The sequence below is a fragment of the Drosophila willistoni genome (genome assembly GCF_018902025.1).
Source record: "Drosophila willistoni isolate 14030-0811.24 chromosome XR unlocalized genomic scaffold, UCI_dwil_1.1 Seg8, whole genome shotgun sequence".
Taxonomy (NCBI): domain Eukaryota; kingdom Metazoa; phylum Arthropoda; class Insecta; order Diptera; family Drosophilidae; genus Drosophila; species Drosophila willistoni.
Window position 1 is genome coordinate 2779257 of NW_025814059.1, and position 21667 is coordinate 2800923.

The window sequence follows — 21667 nt, forward strand, 5'->3', positions numbered from 1 at the left end:
CTTTAGCCGATAAAGTGTGTGTGTGTGTGTCTATCGTATGTAGCACGTCTTTTGGGTTTTATTTATACCCTGCCCTTCCGCCGCCACCCGAACACCATGTCATTCTCTTTCCCTACCATTCATTCTCCATTCCGTTTGCGTTCATTTGTTGTGCTTAATTCATGGCTAAAGTTGGAATTAAGTGAATTTTACGTTCATTAATGTGCGAGGGTTGTGGCACAGTCGTCGCCATGTTGCAAAATGGTGGTGAAGTGGTGGAGTGCTGAAAGTGCCATCGAGTGGGTAGAGATCCCATTTAAGTGGTAGATTTGTTGTATGAGTGAGGTTACCAATGGGTAGATTTCTAGTTGGCCAGAAAAGGCAAGTAATGGGTGGGGGGGAGTGGGGGGCTAAGTTCAGCAGAGACTAGCACACACACACACACAGTGTTGATAATTAGAAGAGCGTCTAATGTTACACTAATAACAGAAATTTGTGGGCAAGGATTGAAATGCGATGTGAACTGAGTGAAAATATATAAGTAAGTAACAGCAAATAATGTGCTATTTAGGCAACAGTTTTTATTCACTTTAAGAGAATATTAAATAAATCGAGTTTCAGTGATAAATTTTTTATTTATATGCTTACTGTTTGAAATTCGGTCAACAATTCTAAGGCAATTTTGTTGTTTTATTAAAATCTCTTTAAAATAATTTTAATAAGCTTATTTACATTTTTCTAGATAAACCAATTGAAGTAAAAACGTGAATGTCCATCTCTTTTATAATAATCAACTATAAAAAGGCGAAAATTCGTCCCTGAAAGTATGCAATTGACTACCAAAAGTTGAAAACTTTCATCAAATGGCAACTTGAAAGTTATTGCCTACTTTAAAGGGCAAATTTTTTGCAATTTCTGGCAATAAACATTACTTGGTTAGATACATAATTAGAAAAGTTACTTGTCCCTAAATCGTTAAGGTCATAAATAAATACTTTTTTTACTTCGAATATTGGAAAATATTTACGTCTTTGTTCTACTTTTATCTTTATATGTATATAGAATAAATAAATGCGAATACTGAAACTATCAACTTTTTTCCAATTTTAATTGGACATGTATAAAAACAAAAATAAAAGTTTTCCCAAATGCAACAAAAATACTTAAAATAAAGGAGAAATAAAAAAAATTTTGATTTAATGTCTCATTCTAAAGTTTTCAGTTTCAAGTTCGCCCAACTTAACTGGCCACCAAAAATGTTGACCATACACACACACACATACTTAACTTACTCACTCATTCACACATATACATAACCAAGAAGATGGCGACATGGAGAGAGAGAGAGACTGAAAAAAACTGTGCCGCAATGCTACGAATTGCCTGTTAATTAGTCTCACTTAGAAAATAAACTGCAGTAATTAAGAAAAACCTCTCTCCTATCGTCCTCCCACCAACTTGCAAAACTCTGTCAAGCTGACTGTCTCTTTCTCTTGCTCTATCTATGTATGTATCTCTGTCGACTTTTGTTCCTTTTTTTATATTCTATTTCACCATTTTAATTTCAACGCTAGAATTCTAATTAACAAACAAATCCGGCAAAATACACAGTAGAGTTCCGACTCAAAATGAATATAAAAAAAAAATATATATATATATTCTCCATACCCACTGCCCCCTTGCAGCAATCCTCTTGAGAGAGAACAGAAAAGCCAACCGAACGTTATTGAAAGAGAGAGAGCAAGAAAGACAGCAAAAAAGTATGCTATATAAAAAAGAAGGAAAAAGGAAACGCCTGTAGGAGGGTGTAGTTGTAGGTGGATGAGAGGCAGGAGGGCAAGGATGGACAAGTGAAGCCCCGTGAGCCATGATCTCCCAATTTAATATTATAATTGCTACAATTATCATTCTCATGCCATTTACACAGCAATTGCACAGAGAAAAGAGAAACGACAAAAAGAAGCAACGCCAAAAAACAAAAAAAAAAAACGAATCAAAAGATGAAAAAAAAAAAGGCAGCAGGAGCAGCAGCAGCGGCAGCAGACAAAAGCGTTAGCGTCGTTTGACTGGCTGGAATATGTACGCTAAATTGAGGCAATTACCGTTGGCAAAACCTACAATAGTCACACCAGCCATGCCCCCAACCCCCAGTTATTTCTTTGCCACTCACTCCACTTTCTTCATCTCTCTCTTTCGCTCTCTCTCTCTCTCTCTAGCTTTCTGACTCGCTCTTGCGTTTTAGTTGTATGTGTAGCCAATATTTTGACTCCGCCCACGATAGATATATATGTATGCTGCTTCTCTCTCACTCGTTGCTCTCACTCTCCCCTCTCCTTCGCTCGCTCTCTCTCTCTCTCTTTATCTCCCACACTGTCTGAGGCTTGGCTTAGCTTTTCAATTGACGCAGGCGTCAAAGGCAAAAACAAAAAAGGGCGAGAGAGCCAAATTGAGAGTGTCGCATCATGGCGGCAGCATCTCTGCTATAACTGTAAACGATGTAAATGATGATGATGATATGCTGCAGCCACTTATAACGTTTTTTATACATTTTTAAAATTAATGGCTAAAGTTTGCTTTTTGTTACAATTTTTCGTCTATTTAAGCTAAATTATGATGATTTGCTTCAGCAAGTTTTTTTTTTGTTTTTCTCTCCTACTACTATTTTAAAGGGAATGAAGGCTAACTTTTCCTAGATGAATTGACTGTTATTTTTTTTACAGAGTATAGGTCAAAGAGTGTTCATGATTTGTCAGATCACAAAAAACAGATATACATATATATATGTATACATAGCTTAGCACATAGCTTACTCCTAAAAGAACATAATTGTTTTTTATTCTCTCTTACTTGAAAATTTAATTAAAATATATTACAAAACACTTTGGAATTTTTTGAATAGATTCTTTAAATAGTTACTATATTATTTTATTCACTTTAGCTTGTTTGTCATTAAATTTAACATATTTTTATCTTTATTTCCATTCATAACATATTTCAATGCATTATCTATCCAAACAACAAGAAGAAAACAAACATTAATTGATTGTACACAGTTGGTAGTGCCTATAGCCGATTGGTGGGGCGTCAAGAGGGGGGTGGTGGTCGTTGGGGATAATTATGAAGTGAAGCAAAAATTGATTACAAAATGTTTGCAGCTGTTATTATCAAAAATTAATTTGTCATCAAACAAAAAACATGAGAATGGAAAGAGAAACAAAAACAGAGCAAAAATCTGCATAAAAGTCAATTTGAATTAGTCCCCAATGGGGGGAAAACTTAACATGACATCAAGTAATCAGACACACACTCCCACACACACACACACATACATATATGCAAACACTAGCTCCCACGTACACACACACACACACACACACACACAGACGCAGAGTGAGAGCTGTTTGTTATGATAAAACTCCGTAAATACCCTAAACAAGGGTAAAAGATTAGAAACATGTAAATCGATTCATATTTTATCTCTAATTGAATTTGATAAAGAGTTACACATCAAAAATTATGTGTGAAAGTTTCCATTAAGTGACTAAAAATGATGACAGCTGCTCTTTGGTATAGAATAGTGAAGTGGATCATCATTGACAAGTACAAAGTACAGTTAAGCAATATAATTCAATTGTTAAGTCATGTCATGTTTTTAGATAAGATGAAACCAGGCGGGGGAAAAAACAAAAGTACCAAAAACCTCACCGAATCGAAACAGAAGCCAAGTCATGTGTGTAATTATTGTTGTCACTAATTAAAAGTGCTAGGCTACACTATTTCTTTTTTTTTTCTTTTTTTTTTTGCTTCCCACTTAGACGAATTGGCGTTTAAATAGAATTTCCAATCCCATTCCTTCACACACACACACAATTGGTAACAAAATAATTCCAACCTAATGAAATTATCAACTCAATGAGTGTTCCTCCTATGTGTGTCTGAGTGGGTATTTTTATGGTTATTCATTAGCGTATAAGTGGTTTGTTGCCTAATTAACACACTAATTGATTTAGTATGTTCACGCCGCAAATCAATAAATTGACCGTGATTACTTCAGAGAATTTTTGAATTTGTGCGCAATTTAAACAATCGATGAAGTTCAATGTTTATCGGAGTCGGATAAAAAATAGTGGGAGGAGGTCGGATAGGGAGCCGGATAAATATAGTGGGAGTCGGATAAATTTGCCTCCGATGGTTACCCATCTCTAATTGATGGTTGCCATCTCTAATTAAACTGAAAGTGCTGAAAATTGCGTTGTTTTGTTTTTGTTGCATTCGGAAAATATGCAACGAAAGAGATTTCTAACTTTGCTAATCATTGTATTGTATTCCATAGTCTGGGCGACGTCCACCCCTTTGAGGTAAGTACACAAAGCGGCAGAGATTGATGAAAGAAAGGAGAAAGAAATCAATCCTTGGCCAACAAATAGACCAGTATCAATATATTTATAGACCTAGTCGGAACAGAGAGAGGTAGACAAAGCACTCAAGTTCAAGGTTGACCCAGTGACACGCTTTACCACCCACCCAACCCTACTTCTAAGGTGTCTTCAACGCTTCTAGGAGACACCACAAAAATCAATAGAAATAAAGATAGAATATTAAAAATTAACCGCTAACACTGAATCCAAATTTGTTTCCATTTGCAGCCAAGATGATCTAGCCAATTCGGATGAATCCAATAATGGGGAGAAGGCAGCACAATCGTTCGAGGACTTTCCCCACGATGATGATGACGACGACGACGATGATGCCGACCACAGCAATGACAGGGACATAGACAGCGATTTGGATGATGAAGACCATCTGCGTGTACAGGATCACAATTGGGATGTCCTGATCTTTACCCAACAATGGCCAGTGACAACATGTTATCATTGGCGTGAAAATAATCCCAATCAAGAATGCGAATTGCCACAGAAAAAAGAATTCTGGACCATTCATGGTATATGGCCAACCAAATTGGGTCAACTTGGTCCCGATTTCTGTAATCGTACAGTCAATTTCAATATCACCCAATTGGAAGGCATCGAACAGCAATTGGAAACATTTTGGCCAGATCTAAAGGGTCCGAGCTCTCAAGAGTGGCTTTGGGAACATGAATGGCTTAAACATGGCACTTGTGCCATGGCTTTGACCGAATTGGACAACGAATTGAAATATTTTGATCAGGGCCTGGCCTGGCGTGAGGAATATGTTATGTCACGCATCCTGGATCTATCCGATATACATCCCGATTCCAATAATACAGTTGTGGCCATTAACAATGCCATTGTCAAGGTGTTGCATAAACAGCCATCGATTCACTGTCTCTTTGATGGCAAACACGAGATAAGCTATCTATCCGAAATCAGAATTTGTTTCAATAAATCCTTGGAACTGATTGATTGTGATGGTGTCAAAATGGGCGATGCTCGACCCATACATTATCCAAGTGGTTCGGTTATAACCAATTGCCATATAGGTAGTCCCGTCCATTATCCCAGCCTGTTGCCCCCATTGCTGCGCAAGGATAACAATAGCAAGACATGGAAATTCCCCTTGGTCAATGTCTACAAGTTGTTGCAATTTCTTATGTGGTTTACCCTGTAACTTTTTCAAAACAAAAATCAGTAAATTGAATTAGTTTTAATGGGTAAAAAGCAGCCCCCACATATTATAGATCAATGTTAATCCTTAGAGTAGATAACAAACACTTTAGGGATTAGATGGGTGGGCGGGAATATATATATATCAAATTGGAAGTATTTTATATATTTTTTTTTTGTTTCTGTTTGTAATACGCCTTAGGAGACTCTAACTCTAATCTTTAATAATCTTCTATCTTTAACACGCTATCGCTATGATTATTAAAACAAAAGCCATCATCATATATTGTCCAACTATTCATTGAAATATTTCACACAGTATTGTTACACAAGACTCTCCGAATAGTAAGAAGACATAAAACAAAAGACAACAGACTCATCAATTAAATTAAATTTAAAACAAAAACAAAAAAAACGAAAATGACAAACTAACTTTGTAAATGAATTTATCAATAATATTAATAATAATAATCGGACAATTGTTTAATCAATAAATTCATCTTATACATATGATATAAATAAAGTGGCCTTTGTATAAACCAATACAGACAACGAACCAATGAAGAACAAAACAAAATGAAAATTCCTCCATATCCCCCATATCTTTGGAGATACTAACATAGTTCACATATATGTATTTCTGTTTCGACTTTTTATTCTCTCCACAATATAATATCTATATAAATTGTGAAAATTTACGAAAATTTTTTAGATCAATGATGGAATCGAACTTTGTTGTTCCTATTCAGTTGGAAAGGAAATTTCAAAACTAAAAAGGGACTCAGACAAATGGATCTCAACTCATCATAGAAAATACCATACCATATGCATATGTATATCATTCGAAAACTATAAAACATAAATAGATTAATTAAATATTTGCTACCACAACATTTGGTAAAGATAATTCATTCAAAATTTGTCAATTTCTCTTTACTATTAACAATATGTATATATATATATTATACATATATAATTTTATCTTGGGGTTTTGCAATAAATACATTTTGGGCAATATGGAATATATATATATATATATAATACAAGTACAATTGGATTTAATAGAAGCGTCTGGGTGGAGCCTTTAGTTGCAGTGCGCCTAATTCGAGGGCAGAGGATTGACTCAATAAATGCTGACTGGGGCAGGGCAGACGCATTGGACTCATACGGCTCTCATCGTGATGATCATTTAGCCTTAGATGAGAGGCAGGCGAAGGAGTCGATGGCAGCGGTGCTGGCATTGCTGCACAGCGTGGACATGGTTCATCGTCTTCTTTGAGTTCCTCTTGCCTTTCGATAAGGCATTTCTCATGGACGGAATGTCCGCATTTACCCATTATCAATACTGTCGAATCGGCGGCACCGCCACCAAGTCTTTGCCGGCATATGGAACATCTTAAGCTGGTTATCCATAAACCACGACGTGATAGTTTCTGTTGCTCAACAAAGTCTTTATGCAAATCTTGGCATAAAATCTCACTAGCTGTGCGTAGAGCCTCGGTCTGTTGACGCGAACTGACCAGCATTCCCATTAACAGATCCTTAATGTCACCAAAACTGCTCGAAACATTATGCGTTTGCATGATTAGCTGGACCAGATTATGCAAATCGATATGCTGGGATGCCTCATGCAGCAGAGACTTGGTCAGAGATTGTAACTCCTGATGAGGTAGAATGTATTGCAATAGACTAAACCAACAACGCTCTAGCTGAGCAGTTGGCAATGTTTTCACCGATCGCCCCAATAGAGCCGATATCTCCTGGGCCTCCTTTGAGGCTTGATTTGTCGAGTCAGCTTCGCGTAGCATGTCCATAGATAGATCAAAAGCCTTTGCATATGACTCTTGTTTCTCATATAGATAGATCACAGATCGTTTCAATGGCCCACAACTCTCTACTATTTCAATGGCTTTGTCCAAGCGATAACCCTCATGAGATCTCAGGAATTCTTCAATCTGTTCGGGCGTCTGCAATTGGCAATATAAACGCAATAATAATTCTATTTGCATGGCATCCATTTGAGTTTGTCTATCAATTAAATTTTGCAATAATACAAAAAGATATTTTGCATCGTCCTTTTGACTCGACAATAGATCAATTAATTCGCTTATTCTCTCGGGATAGTGTAAAGCCACCAGACGAGTCGTTTGTTGTGCATTTATGTCAAGCATTTGCCTTAGATTATCCTTAAGCTGATCATATATTCTTCGTTCTGGCTCCTGTACATGCCGTTCCATATAGGCAAACATCATGTCATGTCTTGAGGGATTCTTAATGTAACAATCCAATATATGATCATATGATTTCATTTTCTCCAACAAATATTCCTCAACATAATAGCATTTGGCCTTCTTGGCCAATTGTAATTGCTCCTCATCGCTGCTTATTTGATTTAGACAATTCTGCGATAACAATTCATGCCAAGCCGATTCACGTTCCGAATGCTGGCGACTCGATTCATTTGCTATATGCTCCTGGGCCAAATAGCTGAGGACTCGTTCGAGTAAATGTTTATCACAGGGCAAACATTGTTGCGATATTTGTTGGGCAATAAAGTTCAACAAACAACCGATTTCCGCCCACTAAAAACCAAGAAACATAAAAATTAATAAATAAATAATCAACAAAGTAATTCAATTTTGTCACTCACTGTGGCATTTTCCGGTGTCATAATCTCCAATAGCAAATTGATAATCCTTTTCCGATATGAATAGCCCAAATCATTGCTAAACTCTCGCTCCTGGAAGGCCAAATTAATGACATTTAATGTTTCGCGAGTATCGAATTTTAATAAAGTTCTTAAATATGGATAGGGTAATTCTTCCTCGACATCGGCAATCTCTTTATCTCTGGAATGTTGTGATGTTAAACAGCGTAGAACATCGTGTTTGACCTGATGTCTATGCTCAAGTGGTATATCGCCACTGGGAAAACCACGACCAGCCAGACAACTGGATATATAGACCAAAAGGCAATTACCCAAATATCTTTCCTCCAGCCCAGCTGTCGTCACAAGGGGCAAAAGTTCGGTTAATGGCGATGTATAATCATTTAGTGCCTGAGTATTTAAATATATCTGCGCCTTATACAGCTTATGCCGCTTAACAGCCTTTAAAACTTGATTTAAATCCAATGAGAGCCAATCTAATTTCAATATTAATTGCTCCAATTTGATGGGATTACGATTTAACCAAAACTCAACCAAAGCCTGTGATATAATTGGATTGAGACTATGTATCGATTCCTGTTCAATGTGTTCGGAGATGTGTTGTAGAAATAATTCGCTTGAGGTTTTCGAGGTATTTTGTAAACGCTCCCAGAGCTCAGACCACAGTAAATCCAATTCACCAATAACAATCATGCAATTGATTATGGAACCGAGACAATAATCTGGAGGTGGTCGGGATGCATTACTTATGTATTCCTTAAAGAGTTGTATAATCCTCTCTTTGGCCTGCAAACGTTTGCGTGGACGCTCTGTTGAGTTAAGATAACCATCCAACGCCAGTTGGCAGGCCTCTTGCCACCGGTGGTTCTTCACTAGAAAGCTAATTCTCTCCGACCACGAACGCACACCAATGATATGCAAGGAATGATTGCCCAGGATATATAATTGGGTGCCTCGTGAGACTATGGAATTGTAGCAGGCATTTGTTCCAGCCAAAGCAAAGGCCGGCGATACGTTGCCGCCAGTGGCGAGGCCCTTAAATTGGGCGGAATTGTATACTAAACCGGCATTGGCCATATCCATGCACTCCATTTCCTTGCTCGAACGTACGTCGATCAAATGACCCACTTCCGAGGTATCCAGAGAAGCCACACATTTGGGTCCCAGCCAGTGGGCAGAGAGAAGATTTGACTGCAATTGCACATGACGCAAATAGAGCAACGTAATGCGTCCATTGGCAACGAATAGTTGATGGAAAAATAATTGATTGCCTCGTCCCACCACCAAGACGGGATCCACAGAGCGTGTCGCATCGGCGGCTTGTATTAATACCAAGTGCCAGGCCAAGAGGGGTAGACAATCTGCTGGACCCTGTAGACTATGATATTTGATGACTCTCAGTCTTGGTCGGACGGTGACAATAAAATATTTCGATAGGGTAGCCAATGCCACAATGCAATATTGATCCAACTCATGACGTCGACTGCCTAATCCTTCCATTAGCAGCGGTTCTATGGCACACACTTCGCCGCGTGCACCCGAGAAAAGGCAACGCGATTGGCAACCTCTTATGCCCAGTTTGCGGGTAAAATTCAAGGACCATACCGAACCACCGGCATCGGCGCACAGTGCCAGAGAAGATCTTGATGTCCATTTCACATGCAGCACTCCCGTATTGGGTGTTATCACTTCAAATAGCTCTCGCAGAGCATCTCCCGTCTGTGTATCCATTACAATGACCAATCCACGGGCGTAACCGGCCATTAAACGCGAGGAATCACCATTGAAAGCCAAACTGGAGACAGACCCCTGACTGTGCTTATCCTGATGGGCCCATCTCAATGTTTGTGTCACATCGAAATTGAGTATATGGCCATGAGAAGTACCCACTGCTATATAGGCAGCAACTGCACAACAGCTTGCTGCTCCAGCATTCACACGCTCGGCGGCCGATGATAGCTGCGACGAGATGCCGTGAAGAAGTGTGTAACGCATTATGGAACCACCACCGCCCACACCACCGGCTCGCATGCTATCACCATCACCAACCAGTGATGGGGACGGTGTCGGCATTGGCATGCCCAGTTCGGAGGCTACATCGGAATCCAATTCGGTATCAAATTCACTCATTACCGCCTCCAATGATGGTAAAACATCTGTGGGCGGTATGGCATATTCCTTATCATCTAGCTGCAATTGGAATCAATATTAATCGGTTTAATCTAGAACTTCTCTCTCTCTCTCTCTACCGCTCCACCCACATCGTCAAAATCCAGTTGCAGGGATTCTGCCAGCAAACTGTCAGTGGACCCGCGATCTGAATCCAGCAGCGATTGCAGTGAGGGTGCCTTCAGTTCGGCCATGACCTCAGTATTTAAATTTAACTTTAATCACTCTTATTAATTATTAATCTGCGATTTGATTCAAGAAATTTAAGTTGTCTTTCTTTTTTTTTTTTGGTATTTCTAACCTTTCTGGTATTTTTGTGTCTTTTTGGTATTTTTGGTATAAATCACTTCAAACTCAGAGTGAGCAAACTAGTTCTCACGCGTATTTAAAATTTTTTTATTGCGCGCAACTTAATTGTTCATTAATGAACTAGTTCAACACAACCAATTATAAATTAAAATGTTTAAATATTAACTTACAACACACAACCAATTATAAATTAAAATGTTTAAATATTTACTTACAACTCAACAATGTATCCTTGTAAACCGATTTTTTTTCTAAAATTCACAAAGATTCTGCGATCCACAGCAAATGCCAATAGATTTATAAACATAACCATTGCTTAGCTTACCTGAAAGTTGGAAAGTTTTAGCACATACTTTATTGATCAATTGGTTTGTGGTGTCATACCTGTATTTACATTTATATAAATTTCAATCTTTGTGCTCTCTTACAATTTTCCACTAACTTCTCGATGGTGTCTCAAAAAAGCGCGGTACACACTCTTCTTCCTCTTTCACTCTAATATACTGGCTATAGAATCACTCAAGTTGTCCTTGCCAAGAGTCTCCTAACTTTTCCGAAGTGATCTCAATCTTTGCATTCTTCTTTATTATAAAAATAATTCCAAGCATATAATGCTGAAAGTATTCATTGGCCTCACTGTGAGTTAATTCCAATCTATTTTTCGTTTTTTGATTAACTTTAAGCCTTTTCGTACGTGTTTAGTTTTGGTAAACTCCTTTATAACTAAGCAGTGTTGACTTACTTTAGTGTTGATCAAAGAACTGTTATGGATTTGAATTGAATATTAAATTAAACTCGAGAAAATCAAAGATTTAATATTATACCGGTCCCCAGACAAGCAAATCCTTGGCCTAAAAAAGTAACACAATTTACAAGGAAATATTTTGTTTTAAAGCTTATATATGGAATTCGAAGAAAATATGGAAATCTAAGATCATTCTAGATCTGTAGACGACTCCATATCCGAAAAATGTTTAAATTTATATTTGTATTTTTTACACTGAAGTAACAAACTATAACAACTTTCGAAAAAAAACTTTTCTTATTATAAACTCCATACATTATTGCCATTTCTTAGCAAAAATGATCTACTTATCCCAATGGGAAATTATTCATATATCTATGTGTATATAAGCTTATGCTACAACAAGATCGATTGATAAATAGAAAATATTTCGGGACAACTAAAAAATAAAAAACTTGCAAAACAAGATTAAGTGAAAAAAGCAGAACAAAAGATACAATTTTTGGAATATTTTTTGATGGAATATTGTATTTAGAAAATCTATACATATAAATATATATATATGTATATGCATATAGTGTGTTCGGTTATGTGTGTTATGTGTTTGTTTTTCTTTTCTTTTACTGGTTTGTTGTTAATAATTTAAGGCCTGTCCGTTAAATATTCTGAGTAAAAGAAGGATGGAGGAGGTTGTTGTTACTTCGTCCAATTGGTATTTACTGCTGTTGAGTGGAATTGCCATTGTAAGTGGCCTTATTATCCTTGTCATCTTTTTTAGTATCCTGCAGGCGTCTTATATTGGCATCACCATAGCGCGGTGGCTGATAGCCGCCAGGACGCTGTTGGAATTGATGCGATTGTGTTTGAGGTTGAGCAGCAGCCGAGACTGAAGCGGCTTCGGATGTTGCAGCCTGTAATTGCTTCGTGGGATTTCCTGTGGGTGACGTTGCAGCATTCTCTTTCTGATCAGGCGTTAATGCATCAACCGTAGGAACAGATGGTGTTGAAGATGGTGATGGTGTTGATGACTGCGGCTGTTGATTACCAGGATTTTGCGCTGGCCGCAACTGAAACATATCCATATTGCGACGGGCGGATCTAAAAATTTCCAAAACGAAAATAAAGATAAAGTAACTCGGGTTTCTACAAATTAAGATTCGTTTGTTACATACGCAGTATTCCCAGGGACTAGAACGACATCATCAGCAGCTGCCTGCTGCTGTGGAAGTGGTCTAAGCCAACCAATATTGGCCAATCTTTGGGTCAAACGCTGAATGCCCATTTTATTGATATAATCGAAAGCCTTGGCTGCCGGTGTAAGCAAGGCCCAGAAGACGGTGGCCAAAATTGTCATGATAGAGCCACCAGTGCGAACAACGCGATTAACCTGCTCCTTGGCCAAGACCAAAACCAAAGCATTTGGTACTAAATTCAATTCAGTCAATGTCTTTGACTCATCTTCGGTTTGGAACTCACGACGTGGATAACTTGTGGCCAATGTGAAATCTTGTATATTGCTGCCCGCAAGCAATTCTTCATGTACATAAGTTTTTACCGTGGAGAGTAATTCACCAGAGGGAAAGGATTTTGTGCGATGTGTACCACCGGGCAAACGGATCTGTAAACGTGTCTCATCGACTGAACTAACCGATGTGGTGGCTGCTGCTTCAGTGGAACCGCCAGTGGATGAACTATTTGTATCGGTACTTATTATCACACGACGAGTCATTTCTGCACGATCAGCTGCTATTTGGGCACGTATACGTTCACGGGCCTCTTGCTCCTCCTGGCGTTCGCGGCGTATGCGTTCCTGGAAAAAGTAAAGGACATTGATTTCATATGTCAAACCAAACAAAGAGAGAAAGAGAGAGAGAGAGAGAAGCAAATTCTAGTTCTTTCGTCTTACTCGACTTGAATGTAAATTGCTTTCTCTCTTTCTGGACGTCTACAGACCTGCATATTTTTAATTTCTTGCTCTTTGGACAAAGCCTGTTGACTTTGAGCCTCCTTTCCATCACGTCGACGGCGCAATTCGTTTTCCTTCTCACGCTTTTGCTCTTGAGCCAAACGTTCGCGTCGTTTCTGGTCCAAAATATTCTGAGCATCTGCCACCATCCTGGCCTCAGTTCCTTCCTGTTGACCTTGAGGTACATTTGAGATAAGATTAGACGCTGGACCGACGGGTGGTGAAGGTGGAGAATCAACTGCCTCTGCTTTGGCTGCAGCGGCGGCGGCAGCTCTCTTTTCGGCCGCAACTGCAGCTGGAGCGGCTGGTGTTTTCTCATTATTAGAGGCTGTTAAAGGCTGATCTGGACTTTGGGCCTCCTTTCCTTGCTCTTGAGCCAAGCGTTCGCGTCGTTTCTGGTCTAAAATATTCTGAGCATCTGCTACCATCCTGGACTGCGATTCAGTTTCTCCTCCTGCATTAGAGGCTGTTAAAGGCTGCTTCACTTCCTTGACACTAGAGGTAGCCACATCAGAAGTGAGTTCTACATTAGCCAATTCTGAAGCAGGTTTGGCTGAGGTCGCGGAAGTTGCTGCCTTTTCTTCCTCATTATTTGTGTTCTTATCATCATCTGATCCAGCTATTTTACGGTCTGCATTCTCAACGGAGACTTCTCCGGACGTTTCCTTCTTCTCTTGTCGCTTTCCGGCTAATACCAAGACCTTGTCTATTTTGTCCACTAGCTCCTCGACATTGGTTGTTATGCCAGTGGCAATTTCCAAAGGAGTTCCCGTTTTGCCAATAAAAAATATAGACGGAATGGGAACAACTTTATCTGCAAAAGAATGTACGAAGCACAGATTAACATTTTTGTGGTTTAAAATCGGATGACGGGAATGTTTGTCTTTATATCTTTTGGTTAACAATTAATTCCACTCACAAAGCGATATAAACTGTCCATAGGCCGAGCTATCTCCTTTTACTTTAATGGCCACAAAATCTGATGTTTCTAGTTTTGCTCGGACACGTCCATCATCCATAAATTTCTCCAACTTGGCTGACATCTCATCCTGACCTGCATTGAAGAGGTAGATAAATCAATTTTATTTCCAATAAACGAATGACGTGTTTTTTTTTTTTTTGATTTTGCTTATTACACCTTGTACCTTCTATGTAAACCACAAATATGGCATCTTTGGCTTTGGATTCAGCCACCGCTTCTGCTATGTTGCCCGAATGCCAAATCATTTTTTTGTATGTTTATGTTAAAGTCAAGATTAAGTGGGAACGCGGACGACAAACAGTAAATTTAATTTTGTGTTGATCCAGAAAAAGTCTTGCGACAGCTGACTTGAATATTTTTTTTGTTTTGGCAGGAAAAAAACAACAATAGTGTTGGAAAGTGTTAATTTTGTTCGTTCAAAGACGTAGGCAGGTACCAGCAGGGGTTAAAACATTTTTGTTTGCTTTTCAAAAATCATTCAATTTAATATAATATATCGTTAACTTTTTATATGTAGACAAAATTTAAGATTAAGGATAAAGTTCCATTAGACTTATTTATAGTAGTTCAAATTAATATCTATACCCTTTAAGCCCTTTCTACACCCTTGCCATCGTTTCGAACTAGAAGTGCAGTAAAATAAAAATAGTTTCAAAATTTTGGCAAATGTTTTTTTTTGTATTTGTAAACTAAAAAAATATTGGATCAACTATAACGGCAATTGGTTAGAGCAATGTACATCTGATTAATGTTGATTAACTGCTAACCAATACTAGCTACTGTTGTGGTATTTTCGAAATGAAAGCATACATATTTGTATGCATGCATTTACGGTAATACAAATAATTGTTGCTTAAGGCTATGTATAGAAGTTTGTAGACGACAATGCGATGTGTGTATGTATATTTGTGTTAGTCCATATATTTATATGTATTGCCCGCTAGTGACAAGTTGTGGGCAAGTCTCTTTTCCCTCCTTCTTTCTGCTTGTCCCCAGATACCTTCTCCTTCGCATTTGCTCAAGCTATTCCGTGTCACCTGAAATTAAACAATTTTAATTAAATAAGGCTGCCACAAAGTCCCAAAACGGTGTCTTGTTGTCGCCACTGATTATACGCACTTCCTCTTTCCTCTTCCACTTCGGAGTTGATTATGGAAGCGGCTGGTGTCACAGAAACCTCACTGCGCTCCGTAAAGAAATATTCTGGCAGGCGACACACGCACACCTTAACGTGCTTTGGCTTCAATTGTTTCGGGGACATCTTCAAGCGCTCTAGATTAACGCGACATTTGCGTACACGATTCTCTTGCAACAAATGGTCGCCGTGCAAATTCAAGTACGGATGCCGGGGAATTCTAACAACCATTTTCTTCATTTTGTTTTGGACAGAACGCTGCGACATTGCAAAAAATAAAAAAAATAAATGCACAATACGCCAGTGGTGATGCCAGCTGTGAATCCAAAGACGCTATTTTGCTCAAGTGTTGGGCAACGCTAGAAACGAACAAACTTGGTCGAGTCAATTAGAGATGGTTGTTTGGTAAAAGTACGTACATTTCGTTCGGTTCTAGATGAAACTGCTTGCAAAAGATAATACCGGTATAACCTCTCTCTGAGTAAAATTAATTGAAATCGGCTTACATTGAAAGATATAAATGTCAAAAGAAATTGTTATAGAATTCAAAGCCAACTTTAAATACAATTCATTCGCATCTCTAATCGAAGTTGTAGAATTATCAACACTGGTGCTTTGTTTTTGTGTGTCATTGTTACAACAAAAACGAAAAGGCAAAAAGGGACTCAAGGTCTGAAACTTTTAATTTTCTTTTTAAATTCAAAACGTCCGATTGAAAAAAAAAAATGACTGATATCCAGACCTTGGTAGACATGGGATTCCCTCAGGAGCGCGTGTAAGTATTTCAATGCCGTTTCTCGCTATTACCGGCTTTTGCATCTTGATTTTCTCTCCTGCCATTTGACATTTGCTCTCTGTATATAGGGAATATGCATTAAAGGTGACCAACCATAAGGGTGTTGAGCCGGCCATGGAATGGCTATTGGCCCATGTAGACGAGGAGATACCGGAGACAAAACGTGAGGAGGCAGGCGAAGGTGCAGCAACTGGAGGAGATGATCCTGGCAGCTCGAGCAGTGCTGGCGGTGGAGGCGCTGGGGCTTCAGCTCCTCCTGAGGGTGAATCCGTTGCCAAATCAGTGGTATGCGATGATTGTGGCAAAGTCCTGAAGGATCACACAGAAGTTGAATATCATGCAGCCAAAACAGGTCACAACAATTTCTCTGAATCCACTGAGGAGAAAAAGGCTCTCACCGAGGAAGAGAAGAAGGCACAATTAGCTATTATCGAGGAGAAGCTTAAACAGAAACGCATAGAGCGAGAGGAGCGCGAAAAAGCTGAAGCCTTGGAACGTGAAAGGAATCGTATTCGTTCGGGCAAGGACATGACTGAGGCGCGTCGTCGCATGGAGGAAATCGAAATGAAAAAGATTGTCGATCAACGTAAACGCGAAAAGGAAGAGGAGAAGGCAGCACGCGATCGTGTCAGGGCACAAATCGAGGCCGACAAGGCCGCTCGTAAAGCTCGCGAGCAAAAGGATAATCCCACTGTCCCCAATTCTTCGTCAGTTAGCTCCACTACACCACCAGCGGCTGCTGCCGTTTCACCCACTGCGGTTAAATCTCCACCACGAGATTATACCGAAACCCGCATACAAGTTCGTCTTCATGATGGCACAACACTAACCGAAACCTTTAATGTCAAGGAGCAATTATCGGCTGTTCGTGTCTTTATCCAAGTGTCAACTGGCATTGATTCCCCATTCGCTCTAATGACCACATTTCCCCGTAAAATTTTTGCCGATGATGATTATGAGAAGCCACTAGAGGTCCTTGGCTTGGTTCCATCCGCTGTCATTATAATGACAAAGTCATCAGCTTAAACAAGACAATGAGAGCGTTAGAAGAGGCTGATTCATCATCTGAAGAAAAAACAAAACACTTTTATACTAATGACATACAGAATAATAATAATTATAAATAAATAAATATATATATTTATTTAAAATGATATTCCCATCAAAAATAAACATGAAATAAAATTAATGATATGAAAATATAACATTTAATGTACGATTTTATATGCTTAAAGAAATTAAAGAGTAATTCTAAATAATCCAAAATTGAACTCAATCTCAGTACTCAGAAATTTGCTGACTCTACATAAATGGCTCAATGAATCCTTTGATTTTCTTAACACTACGCTCCGCTGGTCTAATATTCAAATGTTGGCCAAATATGGTAAATTCCATGTTGCCCACGTGCATTCCAAAGACACATTCGCTCTTGGGCACAGTTCGCAGTCGATGATCAGTGCCCAGAAGTTTCAATACATTCTTTGTGTCCATTACACAAATGCCAGCTATGCCGACAAGTGTTTCACATTTCGATTGGATCACCTTCAGCTTGGCTCCATGAAAATCCATTTTGACCAGCAGTTTACTGAATTCCTCATAGCGTGGCTCATGAATTTGAGGTACTTGATCGCCTTCCTTCAGATTTAGGTGCTCCCTTATATAGCCACGCCACAGTTTATGCAGCGGCAGGGCCTGTTCATAGCTCATCTGTCGTGTGGGCAGAGTATTCAGTCCAAGGCTGGCATACTCCCGGCGTGACAATGTTTGTGATTTGTGGGCCCGTCGCTTCTTAGAATTCTGTTTCTTTGACTTGGTGCCATGAAGCATAGTTATATGATCCGGGATGATATTGACATTGCAACGTTGGTGAGGAATAACCAAATCTGTGAGGTATTCCTGCAGTGGAGCCGTGCCATGTTGCGGTTGCTCCATGGTCCCAAAACAAAAATGTAAACAGATAAATTTAAATATTGGGTTTATCAACACTGTTGGTAATGTTGAAATTGGTCACACTTAATTTCGTTTTTGTTATCGGGTTCCGATTATCGATAACTTATCAACGATATACGATGAGTGTTAACATATGGTCGCTAGTGTTGGTAGGCGGCGGATTCAAAAGGAGGGAAAAGGGCTTATAAAGGGATTTTATTTGACTAACCGAGTGAAAAGGTCGATAACCCAAAAAAAAATTAAAAAGGGATTGACAACATGCTCCACCGTGAGAAAAGAAAGGATTCAAAGATGTCGAACGTGAAACCACGCCACTGCGTATGGACTTGTAGATGGCCGTGACACGACATTTCAGAAAGCAATACAAATGAAATGTTTGGTGGGTTAGTCCGGTCTAAACCACCACCAAAATGCTTGCTGGATTGCTTAGACTAGAGTTGCCACCAGAGTTGCCAGAGTCGCCAATGTGAGCGGACGTGTTGCGGATTTTCTTGTTTTGGTTTTTCACGTGAGCGGATGTGTGTCGGTGGTTTTTGTTGAAATTTTTTTAGACGTGTACGGTGCAGCAGCGCAGTCCTCCTAATAAAAAGTTTCGGTCCAAAAGACGCCGCGTGTGAGCACAAAATGAATAATAATCTACAATAAAGCAACAACTAAAAAGAAATGCCAATTGCTTGTGTGATGAATAAAATATATTAAAAAAAAATAAAAGGAAAATTCTCAAACAAAACACTAAGCCGAAAGAATTTGTTGCAAAAAGAAAAATCAAACAAAAAAGTAATAATAAAAAGAGAAACGTGACCCAACCAAAGTAAAAAAAAGAGGAATTTTTTTTTTGTGTGTTTGTCTGCCTTTGTGTGTAAAAGTGTGTGTTTTGTTGTTGCCTACTACTACTACTGCCGATTTTGCGGTTTATATGTATGTATATGTGTGTGTGTCGCGCTGCATTTTTGCTCTCTTTTAAAACACAACAGCAGCAACAACAACAACAGCAACGAAAATAACAACAACAATAGCGACAAGAAAAATTTCGGTATTTTACAGTTAGAAGAGCAGATTTTTCGCTACTGCTTTCTGTGCTGCCCCAGCGTTTACTTGTTCCTCATATATTTTACTTTGTTATCGCGCGTCTGGGTCCCGTTGTCCCGTCTCTTCCATACGCACCATCTCCACCGCCACCCTCTCTGCCGACGACGACGCTACCGCCACCAGCACCACTACCACCACCACCGTGTGTCGTCACTCCTAACTCCCCCAAAAGCCTTAGTCCCAAACACACACAGACATATACACACCCCCACAAATCCCCCCTTTGTCCCATCGTTTGTCAATGCGGAAGAGTTGCTGCCGCCGACGCTGTCGCCGCTGCTGCTGCTGCGCTGTTAATATTGCTGCCGCTGTCACTGCTAAAGCTACTGCTTCGCTGATTTTTTAAGGTAATTAAAATGTAATTAATTTTCAAGTTGCTTAATATTTTAGTTTGTTGGTGTGCTATTACTTATTTTCGGTTAGTTTAAAATCCCCCCTCTTCCTGCTCCTCCCGTTAGCTTAGTTTGTGCTGATGAAAGATTTTTGAGCGCATTTTTTGCAGCCACGCGCAGCAGAGCAGCAGCAGAGCAGTAGCGCCGTTAGCCAATCCAGGGAAAATATTCTCACTCAGTAATTCGAAATTCACTCACGCATACATGCGCACTCAAAAAGACACAAACACACACACGCATTTACGATAAATTGTTACAATCCAGACGGCGACGCCGCCCTGGGCAGAAAGAGAGAGAGAGAGCGAGCAAAAGACTGAGAGAGAAAGAGAAGCTAGCGCAGCCCAAAAGGTTTTTTTTTGTTTTACCATTTTCCCTGCAAGAATTGTTTAAAAAATTATATTCACTTTATTTTATCTTATTTTTAAATGTTATTATTACTAAAGCCACACCTTTTGCCCTCTTCTGCCTTCCTCTCGTTACCTTTTCTCTCTCTCTCTCTCTCTTGTTCTCTTCTTTGACGTATCCTTGATTCAGTAAGCAATCGTTGGGCTAACGGAACATTTTTTGCACTAAAAGTAAATATAAATGATTGAACGATTTTTTAAATCATTTTTTGCAAACTTTATTTATTTTGCCACGCCCCCCTTAGTTTGAAAAATAATATTAATTACTTCCTGAAATATTTTTAGGTAATAATTCATTATGTTGTGGAAATGAGAATTGGCAAATTGCTAAGCTTATGAGATCGTAAATGCTTTTCTCCCTTTGCGGGCAGGGTATACCTAAGTCGGTGCAACTACTTTACTTATAGTAATTTGATATAGTTCAATACACAGAGTAGAGTCAAATTAATTATATAGAAAATATTCAAAGAATATTTCTTATTTTGCGCAAATATTGTTTTAGCCACATAAATTAGATAATTTTATTCGAAAATACATATTAACTATATACTAATATTAATTTGAAACTCTATATTTTAATTACAGTTAAAACTGCCGCCAACGTTGCCATTGCCATTAAAACACAAAGCGCAAGAAGAGAAAACAAGCAACGAAAAAAGGATAGGAAAATAAAGGAATTCCAGCAACATCAAAACGAAAATAGAAACCAAAGTAAACCAAAACCAACAGCAACAACAACAACTAAACAACAAACAAACCAACCAACCAACAAAAGCAATGGCCAACAATAATTATTGAATGGCGGCCATTAGTGGCCCCAAGCGGCATCCATTGAGCAATCAACACCATTTCTCCCACATCATCAAATCAAGCACCACAACAACCACCACCTCTACCACCACCAACACCACCAATACCAATACCAATTCAACCATTAACAATACAGTCAATAGCACAACAACCAACAACAGCATCAATTCCAATAAAAGTAACAACAAATCGTCCTCAGCAGCAGTAATAACAAAAGCAACAACAACAACAACAACAGCCAACATACCAAAAATTCTAAAAAACCAAAACGAAGCAACAACAACTCAACTCAATAATCAACAGCAAAAGCAGAGATCAACATCCACATCAACAATATCCTCGACAATATTATCACAAAAATCCTTATTAGCATCAGGACCAGGAGCAGGAGCAGCATCTGCAACAGCCTGCTGTCCAAATTATACCGCTGAAACGCCGCGTAGTTCATCAATGAGCGTTTCGATGTCGTTGGTACAGGGTGGTGCTGCCGGTGGTGCGCCACAGGGCGCTAGCGCAATATTAGCTGCAGCGGCTCCATATTATCAACCGCCAGCAGTACCCCAGGATGTACAACCGGATCGTCCCATAGGCTATGGTGCATTCGGTGTTGTCTGGTAAGTTTCCTCTCTCACTCTTACTTCCTAATAATAACAATATTATATGAGGTGGTTCATCAACCTCGGCAAAA

General features: G+C 39.0%; 7 protein-coding genes and 1 long non-coding RNA gene across 8 annotated transcripts in view; 4 read left to right on the forward strand and 4 right to left on the reverse strand.

The window, feature by feature from the left end:
- Window positions 1-4195: 4195 nt before the first annotated feature.
- LOC6645758 (ribonuclease T2) lies at window positions 4196-6107 on the forward strand. Its single transcript, XM_002068604.4, has 2 exons — window positions 4196-4337; window positions 4626-6107. Exons 1-2 carry the CDS (start codon window positions 4261-4263, stop codon window positions 5566-5568), a joined length of 1020 nt encoding a protein of 339 aa, XP_002068640.1. The 5' UTR covers window positions 4196-4260; the 3' UTR covers window positions 5569-6107.
- Window positions 6108-6578: 471 nt separating this feature from the next.
- LOC6645759 (vacuolar protein sorting-associated protein 8 homolog) lies at window positions 6579-10692 on the reverse strand. The gene is made up of 3 exons (XM_023177600.2): window positions 10494-10692; window positions 8215-10422; window positions 6579-8146 (listed from the first exon to the last, which is right to left on the reverse strand). The coding sequence occupies exons 1-3, from the start codon at window positions 10593-10595 to the stop codon at window positions 6623-6625; spliced, it is 3834 nt and encodes a 1277-aa protein (XP_023033368.1). The 5' UTR covers window positions 10596-10692; the 3' UTR covers window positions 6579-6622.
- Window positions 10693-11963: 1271 nt separating this feature from the next.
- Window positions 11964-14772, reverse strand: LOC6645760 (UBX domain-containing protein 4). The gene is made up of 5 exons (XM_002068606.4): window positions 14567-14772; window positions 14341-14475; window positions 13409-14235; window positions 12628-13265; window positions 11964-12553 (listed from the first exon to the last, which is right to left on the reverse strand). The coding sequence occupies exons 1-5, from the start codon at window positions 14646-14648 to the stop codon at window positions 12172-12174; spliced, it is 2064 nt and encodes a 687-aa protein (XP_002068642.2). The 5' UTR covers window positions 14649-14772; the 3' UTR covers window positions 11964-12171.
- A 288-nt stretch (window positions 14773-15060) lies between these two features.
- Window positions 15061-15894, reverse strand: LOC6645761. The gene is made up of 2 exons (XM_002068607.4): window positions 15523-15894; window positions 15061-15440 (listed from the first exon to the last, which is right to left on the reverse strand). The coding sequence occupies exons 1-2, from the start codon at window positions 15803-15805 to the stop codon at window positions 15427-15429; spliced, it is 297 nt and encodes a 98-aa protein (XP_002068643.3). The 5' UTR covers window positions 15806-15894; the 3' UTR covers window positions 15061-15426.
- An 87-nt stretch (window positions 15895-15981) lies between these two features.
- Window positions 15982-17600, forward strand: LOC6645709 (UBX domain-containing protein 1). Its single transcript, XM_002068608.4, has 2 exons — window positions 15982-16313; window positions 16403-17600. The coding sequence occupies exons 1-2, from the start codon at window positions 16264-16266 to the stop codon at window positions 17358-17360; spliced, it is 1008 nt and encodes a 335-aa protein (XP_002068644.1). The 5' UTR covers window positions 15982-16263; the 3' UTR covers window positions 17361-17600.
- Window positions 17520-18303, reverse strand: LOC6645710 (ribonuclease P protein subunit p29). The gene has a single exon (XM_002068609.4). It carries the CDS (start codon window positions 18264-18266, stop codon window positions 17637-17639), a length of 630 nt encoding a protein of 209 aa, XP_002068645.3. The 5' UTR covers window positions 18267-18303; the 3' UTR covers window positions 17520-17636.
- Window positions 18304-19182: 879 nt separating this feature from the next.
- Window positions 19183-20875, forward strand: LOC124460758. Its single transcript, XR_006954763.1, has 2 exons — window positions 19183-19720; window positions 20755-20875. It is a non-coding gene; the product is annotated as an uncharacterized LOC124460758 (long non-coding RNA).
- Window positions 20876-20904: 29 nt separating this feature from the next.
- LOC6645711 (serine/threonine-protein kinase NLK2) overlaps window positions 20905-21667 on the forward strand; it is a 74200-nt gene continuing 73437 nt past the window's right edge. Inside the window, 1 exon segment of the mRNA XM_002068610.4 lies at window positions 20905-21593. Coding sequence (XP_002068646.4) covers window positions 20968-21593 — 626 coding nt within the window. The 5' untranslated portion in view covers window positions 20905-20967.

Coding starts and splice junctions, on each gene's coding strand:
- LOC6645710 (XM_002068609.4), bottom strand. CDS start 18,266: ATGGAGCAACCGCAACATGGCACGGCTCCACTGCAGGAATACCTCACA.
- LOC6645760 (XM_002068606.4), bottom strand. CDS start 14,648: ATGATTTGGCATTCGGGCAACATAGCAGAAGCGGTGGCTGAATCCAAA. Junction 13,266..13,408: donor AAGAAATTAAAAATATGCAG/GTCTGTAGACGT, acceptor TACTTTTTCCAG/GAACGCATACGCCGCGAACG. Junction 12,554..12,627: donor CTAGTCCCTGGGAATACTGC/GTATGTAACAAA, acceptor GGAAATTTTTAG/ATCCGCCCGTCGCAATATGG.
- LOC6645761 (XM_002068607.4), bottom strand. CDS start 15,805: ATGTCGCAGCGTTCTGTCCAAAACAAAATGAAGAAAATGGTTGTTAGA.
- LOC6645758 (XM_002068604.4), top strand. CDS start 4,261: ATGCAACGAAAGAGATTTCTAACTTTGCTAATCATTGTATTGTATTCC. Junction 4,338..4,625: donor GCGACGTCCACCCCTTTGAG/GTAAGTACACAA, acceptor TTCCATTTGCAG/CCAAGATGATCTAGCCAATT.
- LOC6645709 (XM_002068608.4), top strand. CDS start 16,264: ATGACTGATATCCAGACCTTGGTAGACATGGGATTCCCTCAGGAGCGC. Junction 16,314..16,402: donor GGATTCCCTCAGGAGCGCGT/GTAAGTATTTCA, acceptor CTCTGTATATAG/GGAATATGCATTAAAGGTGA.
- LOC6645759 (XM_023177600.2), bottom strand. CDS start 10,595: ATGGCCGAACTGAAGGCACCCTCACTGCAATCGCTGCTGGATTCAGAT. Junction 10,423..10,493: donor TGCAACTGGATTTTGACGAT/GTGGGTGGAGCG, acceptor TTCCAATTGCAG/CTAGATGATAAGGAATATGC. Junction 8,147..8,214: donor TGACACCGGAAAATGCCACA/GTGAGTGACAAA, acceptor CTTGGTTTTTAG/TGGGCGGAAATCGGTTGTTT.